At 43.0% G+C, this 11,856-nt stretch overlaps 5 protein-coding genes across 5 annotated transcripts; 4 read left to right on the top strand and 1 right to left on the bottom strand.

The window, feature by feature from the left end:
• Window positions 1-1,367: 1,367 nt before the first annotated feature.
• On the top strand, window positions 1,368-2,425 carry PHALS_10257 (uncharacterized protein; the record flags this gene model as incomplete). The annotated part of the gene is made up of 3 exons (XM_024725649.1): window positions 1,368-1,449; window positions 1,525-1,713; window positions 2,094-2,425. 3 exons carry the CDS (start codon window positions 1,368-1,370, stop codon window positions 2,423-2,425), a joined length of 603 nt encoding a protein of 200 aa, XP_024576404.1.
• Window positions 2,426-3,513: 1,088 nt separating this feature from the next.
• PHALS_10256 (uncharacterized protein) lies at window positions 3,514-5,508 on the top strand (the record flags this gene model as incomplete). The annotated part of the gene is made up of 1 exon (XM_024725647.1): window positions 3,514-5,508. The coding sequence occupies one exon, from the start codon at window positions 3,514-3,516 to the stop codon at window positions 5,506-5,508; it is 1,995 nt and encodes a 664-aa protein (XP_024576403.1).
• Window positions 5,508-6,595, top strand: PHALS_15419 (uncharacterized protein). The gene has a single exon (XM_036407421.1). It carries the CDS (start codon window positions 5,593-5,595, stop codon window positions 5,782-5,784), a length of 192 nt encoding a protein of 63 aa, XP_036263127.1. The 5' UTR covers window positions 5,508-5,592; the 3' UTR covers window positions 5,785-6,595.
• Window positions 6,596-6,669: 74 nt separating this feature from the next.
• PHALS_10255 (hypothetical protein L915_10547) lies at window positions 6,670-8,091 on the top strand (the record flags this gene model as incomplete). The annotated part of the gene is made up of 3 exons (XM_024725645.1): window positions 6,670-7,636; window positions 7,697-7,756; window positions 7,820-8,091. The coding sequence occupies 3 exons, from the start codon at window positions 6,670-6,672 to the stop codon at window positions 8,089-8,091; spliced, it is 1,299 nt and encodes a 432-aa protein (XP_024576401.1).
• Window positions 8,092-8,318: 227 nt separating this feature from the next.
• Window positions 8,319-10,586, bottom strand: PHALS_10254 (Concanavalin A-like lectin/glucanase, subgroup; the record flags this gene model as incomplete). Its single annotated transcript, XM_024725644.1, has 2 exons — window positions 8,319-9,283; window positions 9,377-10,586. The coding sequence occupies 2 exons, from the start codon at window positions 10,584-10,586 to the stop codon at window positions 8,319-8,321; spliced, it is 2,175 nt and encodes a 724-aa protein (XP_024576400.1).
• Between the last annotated feature and the right edge of the window lie 1,270 nt (window positions 10,587-11,856).

The raw sequence follows: 11,856 nt of genomic DNA, 5'->3' as shown, positions 1-11,856 counted from the left end.
TTTTTCATTACACTCTAACCCGACTCTACCCGGCCCCGGGGATCGAACCCGGGACCTCTCGGTCCTGAAATGAGCGGCGAACCACTGCACCACAGGATCGGTGGAATCAGAGTCTAAAGCAAACAGCTTTCAACGCTGTCAGCATCTTCAAAGCTACATAGAGCTTAGAATCATTTGACGCTTAAACTAGTGTAGTCTTGCACAAGATCCACGTATACAGCATCTTAATGCATTAGAAAAAACTGCGGATTCTAGCAGCAGTGCGCACGTAACTGCACGACACCCCTGAGTCTGTCTGGACATTTCACGGAATCCCAAAGCCCAAGAAGATGATATTAGCAGCGTATTGAAGCATCACCTAGTCGTTTTCTAAAGAGCTTACCCCATTAATCTTATCCTCCACGAGGTACAACAGACTCAATGTTTATACCTTTTGTACCTCTCGGTCGAAAGAGATGAGGTCACACACGGTGTATGTGTTTGCTTCTGCTAGTTATGAAGCATCTGTGAAGGCCACTGCATTGCTTGGTCGCTGAGAGGTACCTCATTTTACCATTATCTTATCCGAGGTTTGTCACATTTGGAGCGCTCATCTCGTGGCTTGCTCTGCGGTCAGTGTTACACTCACAACTTCCTCTAAGCCGGATGAGTAGAAGTGAATAGTGTTCGCGCGAGCCGAGCCCGCTAGGAGATCCTAAACGGGACCACTATCATCACCCGGAGAGAGTCACCATCTCCATTGTCAAAGTTTTCATACATGCTTCCTCTGACCGATGAAAATAAGTTTCATCCTCCGGCAAGCCTATCTAGGGGTGATAATACTCGCATCTGTCGCTTAACTATCGTCCATACTGAAATATTTTTCGTTTCAAATTTGTCGCTCACAAGTGTTCATTAATGCACGCAGAGTTCTTGTTAAAGGTTGCTTGGCGTAATGCGTTGGTGCTCAGTCTGAGCCAGTGTCGATGTCATAACTTTCCAAAATGAGGTTTTCTTGTCCGAGCTCTTAAAGGCTTTAGCCGCATTGTTCGATGAGAAGACGAGGCGTTTCCTGATGAAACTCTGTCAAAGCGCCAACTCATGTCTCGACATACCACCTGAGCGTTTTTGCAGTCCAAAAGCTGCATTCGAAGGTCAAGAGTTTATGACGTTGTTCACGCAATCCAAGAGCTGAAAGACTCCCTTATTGATATGATGGTACACATCTTCATGTGAACAATGCGAGCCTTCTTTCGTGAGCGCACACTGTATGACCTGGCCAAGAAAATGTCGAGGTGACCAAGCTCATGGGCCAGGAGGATCAGACAGTCTGTGAGTTAGAAACATGCGCGTGATCGGTACCACATCGTTTAGAAAAGCTTGATCACATGAGTAAGGTTGTGAGAAGTGGGGGGCCGTCGTATGATAGTAAGAGCACCAACAAGATCCCACGAAAGTATCATCTTGCAAGTCAGTGGAGTAGAATAACCTGAAGTGTTTCACTTCTGCTGTTGTTATACGTGCGTGAGTTCCTGGCACTCACAGCTGAGTCTGAACATATCCTGGCGCCATCATCGCCTCGGGTCATCATTGCAAGCTCAACGTCATGGTCAGGCTCGTCTTCGACTAAGACAGCTCGATGGGTAGGCAGCATAGGAGGACCGCTCAGCCGAGCTTTGCTTTCTTTTCAATTCTCATTTCCCATTGTACCAGCTTTTCAACAGATGGGTGCACGTGCGTAAGGAGGTGACGTTCGGCAATCGTCACACCATCAAGCCCCAAGATATGATCTTAGCGTCATGGCTGCGCTTCTCGACTTTATTGTTTGGCGACGACGACTGGTAACGACGGTGACGTCGAGTGTAACATCTCTGAGAACGATCTCTCGTTCTCAAGTGTTTGTATGGTGCTTATGGCCGAGGAGACCGACAAATATGGAAATGTAAATGCCTAGGTGTCTGGTGAATGAATGCGATTTGTTACGATTCTTTAAGTGTAAGATGGTTTCGGCCATCAGGAAGTGACCCCAGCGAGCGAGATATTGCGAAGTCGAGCGAGGGATTGATGCATTTGATAGCTCTATCAGTTTCCTTCGAGTGTGGTTGAAATATTAGCTCTAACGACAAATATTCTACCGCTGACGAAGGAGGCAGAGGGATTGAGGAAGACACGACTGCTGATGATGCCACAGTCTGTTTCAGCGTGTTGTGGTTTCCGAAGTCGACCCAAGCGTGCTACTCGCGACCAAAAATCGTCAGAACTCGAAAATATCCTGCTTGGAGATGCTGTTGAGTTGCGTCCGTCAGGATTCACTGCGCATAGCGCTATCGGGGTACAAGGGCTATGTGATGTTTGTAAATCTGGCATCCACCATTTTCAGGAAGACGGCAGCCAATGTCAGGATACCCAACAGCAGACGCTACACAATGCGTTTCAAGCACGCTGATCTGCGGTGCATGACCGATCCTGAAGTGATGGCGTCAATAAGAGCCCAAATTGTTTATATAAGAATTTGAAGTATGGCAATGCCAAGAAGAGCTCAGACTGTTGAAACGATGTGGGCGCACAGTACCGTCGGTCAAAAGCTCATCATTCGAATCAGGGCAATTCGAAATTGGCAGCGTCTTGGTTTTAATTTCATGAAAACATTGGTAATTGTACCGCCAACATCGCCACTTTAAAAGCTGCTGGCGACATCGGATGAGCTAGGGCTCACTGATTACGACAGAGATATCAATACTGCATACCCGAAAGCTGAGTTAGATATCGAGTATTTATTTGGCAAATTGCAACAAAAGTTCCGTATGAAAGCCAAGGCCAAGCTTGCGTGGTGAGGAAATTCTGTAAGATTTGCAGCAGTCTGGCAGTGAGTGGAAATAAGAGGTCGATATTAGTTTCTCAAGCGTGACTCCCAGGTGCTCCAAAGAGTCATGCCTCTGTGAGCTGGAAGGCGAGTACATCGTGTTCGTCTTGGCCTACGTCGACGACATTCTCTGTGTCAAAACGACTGATTTAAAGAAAAAATCGAGCTCTGCAACGACTTGAAAGATGCCTCAGGCGAGACGAAATACGGTGAATACCTCGAAGTTGAAGACTAATGCCATCTTTATACCTTTGCGTAAGCACACTCGTAAATTTTTCGTTAGTACCTGCACAACGATATGAAATCTCGATAGACTAGTGTCAAACTTGCCTTAGCCACTGCAGGCGACAATTTTGACTCGAGTTTTGATTAACGTGACGCGTTGGGTTTGCACCTTGTGATGCGTACTCGCTCGGTTAGCTGAGTAGCTTTGCTGGTGAGCCTTTGTCGATGCACGTCGGTTTGGTCAAGCGAGTGCTTGATCAGAGACGAATCATCAACATCTTCATGCTCTATCTTATCAATACTCGTCAAGTTATTTTTTGGTCTATAGACAACCTTCTATCGCTATATGAGTTATCGGCTATATGTTGTCTAGTCTAGATAATAAAGTGTAACGAAGTGTATTGGAACCAAAAGGTGGAGGCAGTTCCAACGCGTCGTTTCGTCCAATGTTGGGAATCAAGCCGTTCATTCAGGAGACTGTGCAAGCACTTTCTCCATCCGAGTTACGTTTATTGGCCGAAACGCTACGGATTGACCTTCGAGGATGTGAAAATCGCGAAGATATCGAGCGAGTGCTTACGAGTCTCGTGTGTCTGGATCAAGAAACTTCGCTGGGTACTTTTCTCTCATGGCTTCGATCTGCTACTTCCCAACAACAGAACATTAAAATGATTCTGAGTAGGAAATCTCACTTTACCAACACTTTCATACCAACAACTACAGAGACAAATAGTCAACAGTCTGATTCAAACGAACAGGTGGAAGACTTGCACGTGGATGACGAAATAAAGCAGCAATTAAATGAGCTCGAAGTCATTGAGGCGTCGTTTAAAAAGACTGAACGACTCGTGCATACAGGATCGCCTAGCTTTGAAAAGCTTAAACAATTTCTAATGGAGCTCGCAATGCTTCGAGGAAAAGAACAATCGATGAGAGTGTTTCTTATACGACGAGTGCATACTTTGCAAAAACAATATGATCATTTACAAGATCAATTGTCGCACTGCCGAGCTCAATTAGAATTCTTTGTAGAAGGATTTACAAACTTGCGAAAGCGACACGATGCTCTATTAAACAATGCGATTCGAATGAAAGCGGAGAACGAGACAGCGCAAGAATTATTTATCGGAATGAGTGGACATGACTGCTACTTTGAGCTTTTGATGCATAATACACTAACGAACCAAATGCAAAGAATTGACAAAATGAATCGTAAGATAACCGAAGCGGAGAATAGTCTTGAGTCAGCAGCTGAAAGGTGTAAAAAATTCGAGGCTCAAATCTCAAAACTCAAACATGAACGTGGAGACGCACGAAAGAATGCAATTTGCCTCAAACGGCAGCTTCGGGTCTGCAAAATGCATTTGAGGCGACTTCAAGGAGGGATAGATGGATTATACTTTCGTGATCAAGCAGTAATTCTACGTCAAAGTGTTGCAACTCTCGTTGGACTGTTACGTGAGGCGGTAGAGAAAGATACAAAGTCGCCGAAGCAGATACTCAGCAAAGAAGTTTTGAAAGTTCTGTACCAAGTTTTGACACCAACTGATCATAAACTTGCGTTTCAGAATGAGTTGTCGCTTCGAGATGGAGAAAATATAGATCTCAAACAACCGCGAGTGATTCAGCGACAAAGGTCCGTCGATATTGACGAAGTGATAAAAGGGGTCTTACTAGTAGAAGTAGGTACGTCAACGTATGGCGGGGAGTGTGCGAAAAAACTGGGCGAGAAACTAAACTACTTGCCTATTGACTTGGAAAAAGCGCTTGTTCAATTTCAGCAGATTGAGGAAGAAAAAATTGGAAAGGAACAGGACGTCGATTTAACGTCCGACAGTTTTCAACTACTTGAAAACGAGAGCTTGCCAATTACGATCAGAGCTCCAGCACCGTCTCTTGAGGCTTACAATGATACACTCCAAAAGCATATTGTAAATCTTATGACCACACAAAGCAAACGAGGATTTGTCCTGTTTAATTGGCCTTTCTCCACGCGTGATGTGAACTTACTTATTGCGACTGGTTTGTCGGTTGACTGCGTTATTATTCTTGAATCGTTGTCAGCAGATACTCTCAATCTTCAAGGCTTGGGGTGCATCATGCACTCAATTAAACCCACAACATTTACAGCTGATCGAATGAACGCTGTGCTAGAGATTCTAGAGCAGCAGAAACGCCACAAAGTTGCTCCTGTTGTGCATTGGGACGAACTTACTTGTTGTAACAACGAAAGGCTTGCTTTGTGGACTGAGGAAATTCATATGCTTTGCCATCTGGAGCAAGAAAAGCGTAAACAGAAGAGTTTACTTGAACCAGCTGTCGGCTTCAAACTTAACACGACTACTTCAAAAAAATCAACGATCAAATCCAAGAATCCAACGCGCAGTTTGTCCAAAGCAAAAGAAACTGTGATTACTAAAGGTCGACTAGCAAAAAAATGATGATTGATAGACCAGGTTATGGCTTAACGATGCGTTTGTGGAGACTTATGTAAAACATTAGTGACCAGCAATCCCCTGAATTAAATGATACTTGAGTACGGCTTTTCATCCTGCATATGCAAATTAAAGGATGATGAGATCGAATCTAGCCATAACCTTTTTCCACATGTCGTCTATTCAATGCTCTGGCAAATATCAAAGTGTAAGTCAAAGCGTATCGCCGAATGGTCTTCAAAACAGAGGCAACAAGGCATTAAAATTCAGTCGACAAGTTAATTTGACTTGTTCACCAGCCATTGTAACAATAATATCTTTGCTTGATAACTTTATGCTCGAAACTTGTTGCTGACCAAGTTGAATTTTTTGACAGCTAGTATTCATTATGCGATGCGTCTAATCTAAATCGCTTCTATATCGACGTCAACTCCATCGTTCCAATCAATAAAACCACCATTGTCCTGCAGATATCTATGCTCCTTTAGATTTGTGCTCGTTTAGATCAGCATAACAACTCAAATTACTAAAACGCCATCGCTTTTGTAATTAGAATTGATCTTTCCACACTCGGCAATTAAAATTAGCCAAAGCAAATCCACAGCCATCTCTGTATTCAATTTTCATTAGGACGGCGATCCCCAGCAAGCAACTCTGCGCCGGATTGGCCTAGTGAATCTGTAAAGTATAAGCACTTAAGCTGTTGAAGCCACCGATCGACTATTCGGAGGACTCAAAACATGGCTTGAATCGCAAAACATCTTAGATATCGATTTCGACGGATGATTGCCACAAACTTCACTAAAAATCAACAAAATGCTCAGTCACGATAAGTCTAGTCGGTAACAAATTTTATTACGTGGAAATTCTACTGTTGTATCAATTGCATAATACATGGAAGCTACAACACTGACGTATAGCATAATCGTGTTGTCTTCAGTCTCTACAAAAAGGTAGTGTACACTTGTTGTTCGAGCTTAGCGCGATAGAGGTTGCAGCTATTTAGTTAATCGTCGAGTACTGACATAGAGCTGATTGGACTAATACTCAAAATAGTGACTTGATAGTAAATTAGTCCATTGATAAATATGAGTATGTGTTCTTTTTAGTTCAACTGCCACTTCAATATCTACTTTCGCGCAACATTTAATATTCATTACATCAAAAATGGCCGAACCACCTCGTGTCGGATCCTCTTGTGCGCCTCCGTCCGTTGACCCTAGCGTCTTCGCTGCATTACCGCACGATATTCAAAACGAGCTTGTCTCTGTACACAGCTCTAACGATGTTACTTTACCTCCAGCTAGCGCAAGTTACACTCCTGATACGACTGCAAATGCTTGGACTTGTCATGTCTGCACGTTTCTTAATCATCCGGAGCTTGTTGAGTGCGAAATGTGCGGCACCTTCTGTATCTCCATCACAGACGATATCGATGTAGTGCAGGATGTAGGTTCACCAGGATCAAGTCTGGGACGTCAACTTCGTAAGCTTCGTCTACCTTCGTCTCCTGTTTCTATCAATTTCTCACAGAAACGAGAACCTACCGCTGAAGATTTATTAGTGGCAGCTACAACCAAGTTACAACTTGTTAAAGATTCCTGGAATGGTCGAAGATCCAGGACAAACTCAGCAAGTGTGGGTAAAGCTGCGGTAGTACCGACTCAACAGGCTATTATGGAGCTGACAGAGCTCCAGAAGGATCTTACGCACAAGGTACTGGCTAATGATGAGTGGTTCGAATCGTCATTAGAAAGACTGTGGCGAGCAGTTGGTGGTAGATCAGGGGAAGAAGCATATGACCGGACTTGCGTGGACTGGGTAAAGCTTGGATTTCAGAATGCTAGTCCTGAAACAGATTTCAGAGGAGGGGGCGTGTTAGCGATGAAGTGTCTTTTGTACGCTTTTGAAGGACATCCAATGGAGATGAGAACAATCCATTACGAACAAATGCCGGATGTGAAAGACACAAAACATGTTAAGAGATGGTATCCCGTTTGTGTTGCTGGAATCAACTTGACGTGTCTTTTAGCTGGTTTAATACAACTCGGAGACGGAAATTTCAGTGAAAAGAAGGCAGTGTTTTGGCCTCTATTTGAAGAGCCTGCTGCTTTTCATGAGCTCTTTTATTTGGGTACGCGATTGTTACGAACATGCGGCTTACAATCAAACTGATTCACTACCTTTTTATCAGCATTTATCAAGATGAATGAGATTTGGTACCGCTTAAATGCTACCTATATGGAATTTGGTGGTATGAACATTATGTGATGTGGTATAAACAATTTGTATATTAACGTATCTTTGTTGTTTGCAGTGGTGCTCAAAGCGACACGCAAGGTAGTTGCTCATATATTAGAGCAGGCACCCACTTCATTAATAGAGCTACACGAAGCTAGCAATCAGACACTGGTGGAACGCTTTGTTGTAAGTCTATCGACTCGTTCTCTTGCGGAGTGGGAGGGAGGTGAATGCCCAGACCCGTTCCATACGCTTGAGGCAGAAGATTCTCTTGTGATTGCGAAGACTCGACCAACTTCCAAGTCCGAGTCCTCGTCTAAAAGCCATTTGTTTTGGCCTTTGCACTGAGAGAAGATTGTAATGATTATCTTTGACAACATTTTTATATTTTTACTGTGTATACTTGAAGCTGATCAACCAGCCAATAAGGCAAGCAAGTGATGCCTCAGCCTTCGAGTTAAAGACTGCACTATAGCTACACTGATCAGGAAACAATTTCGACAAGGATACATCAAATATTCAATTAGGATGTAAATTTAGTTTCATTTGCGAATATAATAGAGTTATGACAAGCTCTAAACAAAGCTCTGACGAAGGTTTTCTTTAGCAATCGAGAGGGATGAGACACGATGATTGCTCGCATCACTCAAGTGCCCCATCTCTCCATTAGCAGCAGTTTTTGCATCCAGATTTTGAGTCAAGATCTTTGTGTGTTTTGTAGACTTTGATATCGCCACGTATATTGAAGTCGCAGACAGGAGACAGGCCGCAATTGCCAGTGCAATGGACGCAGCCAAAGGAGGTCCGTATGTCTTGCTTATGAGACCAGATTCTGAGTCCCTAGATCCTGCAATAGCAGTCGTGCAGCGAGGACCACCCCACGATTCGTACAAGCATTCACAACGCTTGTTGACACATTTGCCCGTTTTTAAAGCCGTTCTAGCAAGTGTACCCCCGATAGTACAATCGTCACTGGTTCTACAAGATGCTTTTCCTGCGACTTCAATCACCTTATTATCATTGTCTTCGTACTCGTCAATATGCCCATTGATCCACTCTTTCGTTGGGTGAGTCGCCGGGTCACACTCGGTTGTCATGTAATTATCCGGTTCGAGATCGTCACCCAAATCTTGGTACAAACGAATGTAATCGATTTTGAGGTACATGGGAAAAGCGTCACAGATTTTGTTAGTAACATCATCGAGACCATCGCCACGACATTCTCGACCTGGATTTGGGGGCATAGCACCCCACGAACTTGACAATGCCACGTTAAAAATTACATACAGAGGTTCTTCAATCATAATCTTCTTGGGATTTGAGTTTTTGGTGTCTTGTGGTACATTTTCGATCACATCCGATGTGATTTCGAACAATGGTTCACCATGGAGTAGCCAACGCACGTACCCATTTTTTCCCGTAACCCATTCAACTTGGTATTCGTAATAATTTGTATACGCACCGAAATGAATAGGCCAATTGGCTGAAAGAGCATCCATTTGATAATTAAATGGACTCATGACACCGGACGGTGGTGTAGCTTCGTCACGAGGATCGGCACACATTGAGAACATATTGTCAGGGTCACACAGGTACGATCCCATATATGAATTGATTAATGGATAACATGTACCATTCGAATTGATGCCCCAATGCGCATCCGTCCTGTTATCAATGAAACTTAAATCAGAGTGCACATCTCCCGAAGCTGGACACGTATCAACCGAGCAAAAGTTCTCAGTGATTCCTTGCTCTAAAGAGTTCTCAATAGTCTCGTATGATTGTTTGGCGTCATCATTAGGGGCACAATAATTATTCGCTGCATACCGTAGTCCTTGGTACCAGGATTTGTGTCCACGTTCTCGTTGGTAGTAGTCCGTAGGTACATCAATGTAATTTGCACCCAATGTCTGACAAGAAAATCCATACAGACAATATATCGGGTCGCCAAGTGAGGTATTAACATCAAAAAGACGATAATTCTTCGGCATGCCAGGACCAATCTGTATGGACGACGAGATGGCGACACCACCACCTTCGAGAATATCAATCTCAGGTGCTCCACGACCTTGATTCGGGTTCAGTCCGTAACCTGGATTGTCGTCACATGCGCTAATGCGCTGGTAACTAGGTTCAAAAACGTCTGGATCACATTCATTGTATGTAAAGGGCCACATACGATTCGTTGAGGCCGAGAAAATAGCACGACCGAGGTTTCCAAGCATCCAAATACCAGGCCACGTTGGATAAAATCGATTAGCCGATGTCTTACCAGATGGTCCAAGTGCAATATCAGGATTGCCTGTCTCTGGTGTGACGGCACCAGGTAATTGTGCACGTACTTCGAGCATACCCCCTTGATAACAAAATTTATTCCACGATTGTACCATACCCCCACGATACCAAAAGTACACGTCGTTAAAACTTGGAGGGTGTGTATACATGTTATAGACATTAATTTTCGTCACTTCATCAATGGTTTCAATGTAAAAGTAGCAAGTGCCATCGTCGTCACAAGCTGTAGATGTCATATTATGCGAATAAATCTCAAGAGCACCATTGACACCGTCGGGTTTTTCTAACGACGTCCACATATGGTCGTCACCAGCCCGAAAGCTGCGATTTGGAACGTTAAACTCGTCACTCATCGTAAGGTCCCATCTTCTCCCTCGAGAAGAATAGTATACATAATCTTTCTTGGGAGTATCGGTATCAACCCACGTTGGAATTCCCGATTTCGTTGGATACGTCATGGCGTCTAAGGCGGAAACGATACCAGTCATAATGGACGACCAGAGCGTGAGACCACAAACAAGAGTCATGGGAGAAAAGTGCATGTCCATCTTGGTGACCTTTTTTGTTTATGACCTTTTTTGTTTATGACCTTTTTTGTTTGATGAGGTCTGTACCGTAAAAGCGTGTGCGGCAGGGAGTGAAAAGACCAAATGAAGCTGCTAATTTTACTAGCGACATTTTGCAAGAGCCGCAACCCTATGATTGGTCTAGGTTTATCTTAAAAAAAATCAGTTTTTCATGTATTGGACACACTAGTTGACCGAAAAATATTGTTTATTGCCTTATCCATCCTACAACATTGCGACAATAGGTGGCGTGCGGCAAATCTACAGATGCAATCGTGAGAATTCTACACATTCATACAATTGAATTCCTGTTGCTTTGAATTGCAATAATTATATGACGATAAAGAATATTGTTCTCAATCAATACAAAACAAGCATGTTTCAACTCACACGATTTGAATCAAATTACACTTAGACATGGAAGCCACCAAAAGAGATTCCAAAGCAAAACAAGAGTCGATGGCTTGAAGCAAATGTTTTGCTTCTCCATCAAAATTACCTTATGTTTCGTCTCGACGAATTGACAGCGTTTATTCTTTTCTGTGTTCGGCTGTCGTGTTCCCCTAATGTGGTCAATCAATAGCCTCAAATCTTTCATGTGATTAGTATTCTAGTCAATCAAATCATTGCGACCACACGATAGCAAACAATTTATCTACAAACTGTTCCCATCCATTTGCTCATACTTTCCACTCAAAAACGCGTTAGATGTGCTAGAAACCACGAACAGACTCTGGTCTGAATTATATTCGACAAGTCCTTACCACAAGATACCTTTCTCTTCTTCTATTTTGCCGTCGATGGGTCAATGTATTTAAATATTTATGGTGTGCGTATACAATTCACTTTTGTGTAAAGCTTCAGTACCAAAATACCCGTGGGACACATGGGTTGCAAGCTTGATGTAATCTTGTACATAAAAGAGCAGAAATATTAGGTATTCGTTAGCTATAAATATAAGTCACACCAAAACAGAAAATATTATTGTGTACATGAACCTAAGATTGTATTAGAATTGTACAAAATTAGCATTAAACTTTAAAAACTGTGAATATCCATAAGTACCGAAGAATCGGTATAAATAAAAATGAAAGGACAGAGGTTGTGTCACAGTGGGCTTCGTCGAATAGAAAAGACACTTTATTACGAAAAATAATGAATCGTATACATTCAGTTCAAATTAAAATCAATCCTGGACATTTGTGGGAGCAGACTTTCCAGTCGAAGCTTCGTTTGTGAACAGTACATGTTG

The sequence above is a fragment of the Plasmopara halstedii genome (assembly GCF_900000015.1).
Source record: "Plasmopara halstedii genome assembly, contig: Scaffold_470, whole genome shotgun sequence".
Lineage (NCBI taxonomy): Eukaryota > Oomycota > Peronosporomycetes > Peronosporales > Peronosporaceae > Plasmopara > Plasmopara halstedii.
Note: the sequence above shows the minus strand (reverse complement) of the source record. Positions and strands in the feature narration are given on the sequence as shown.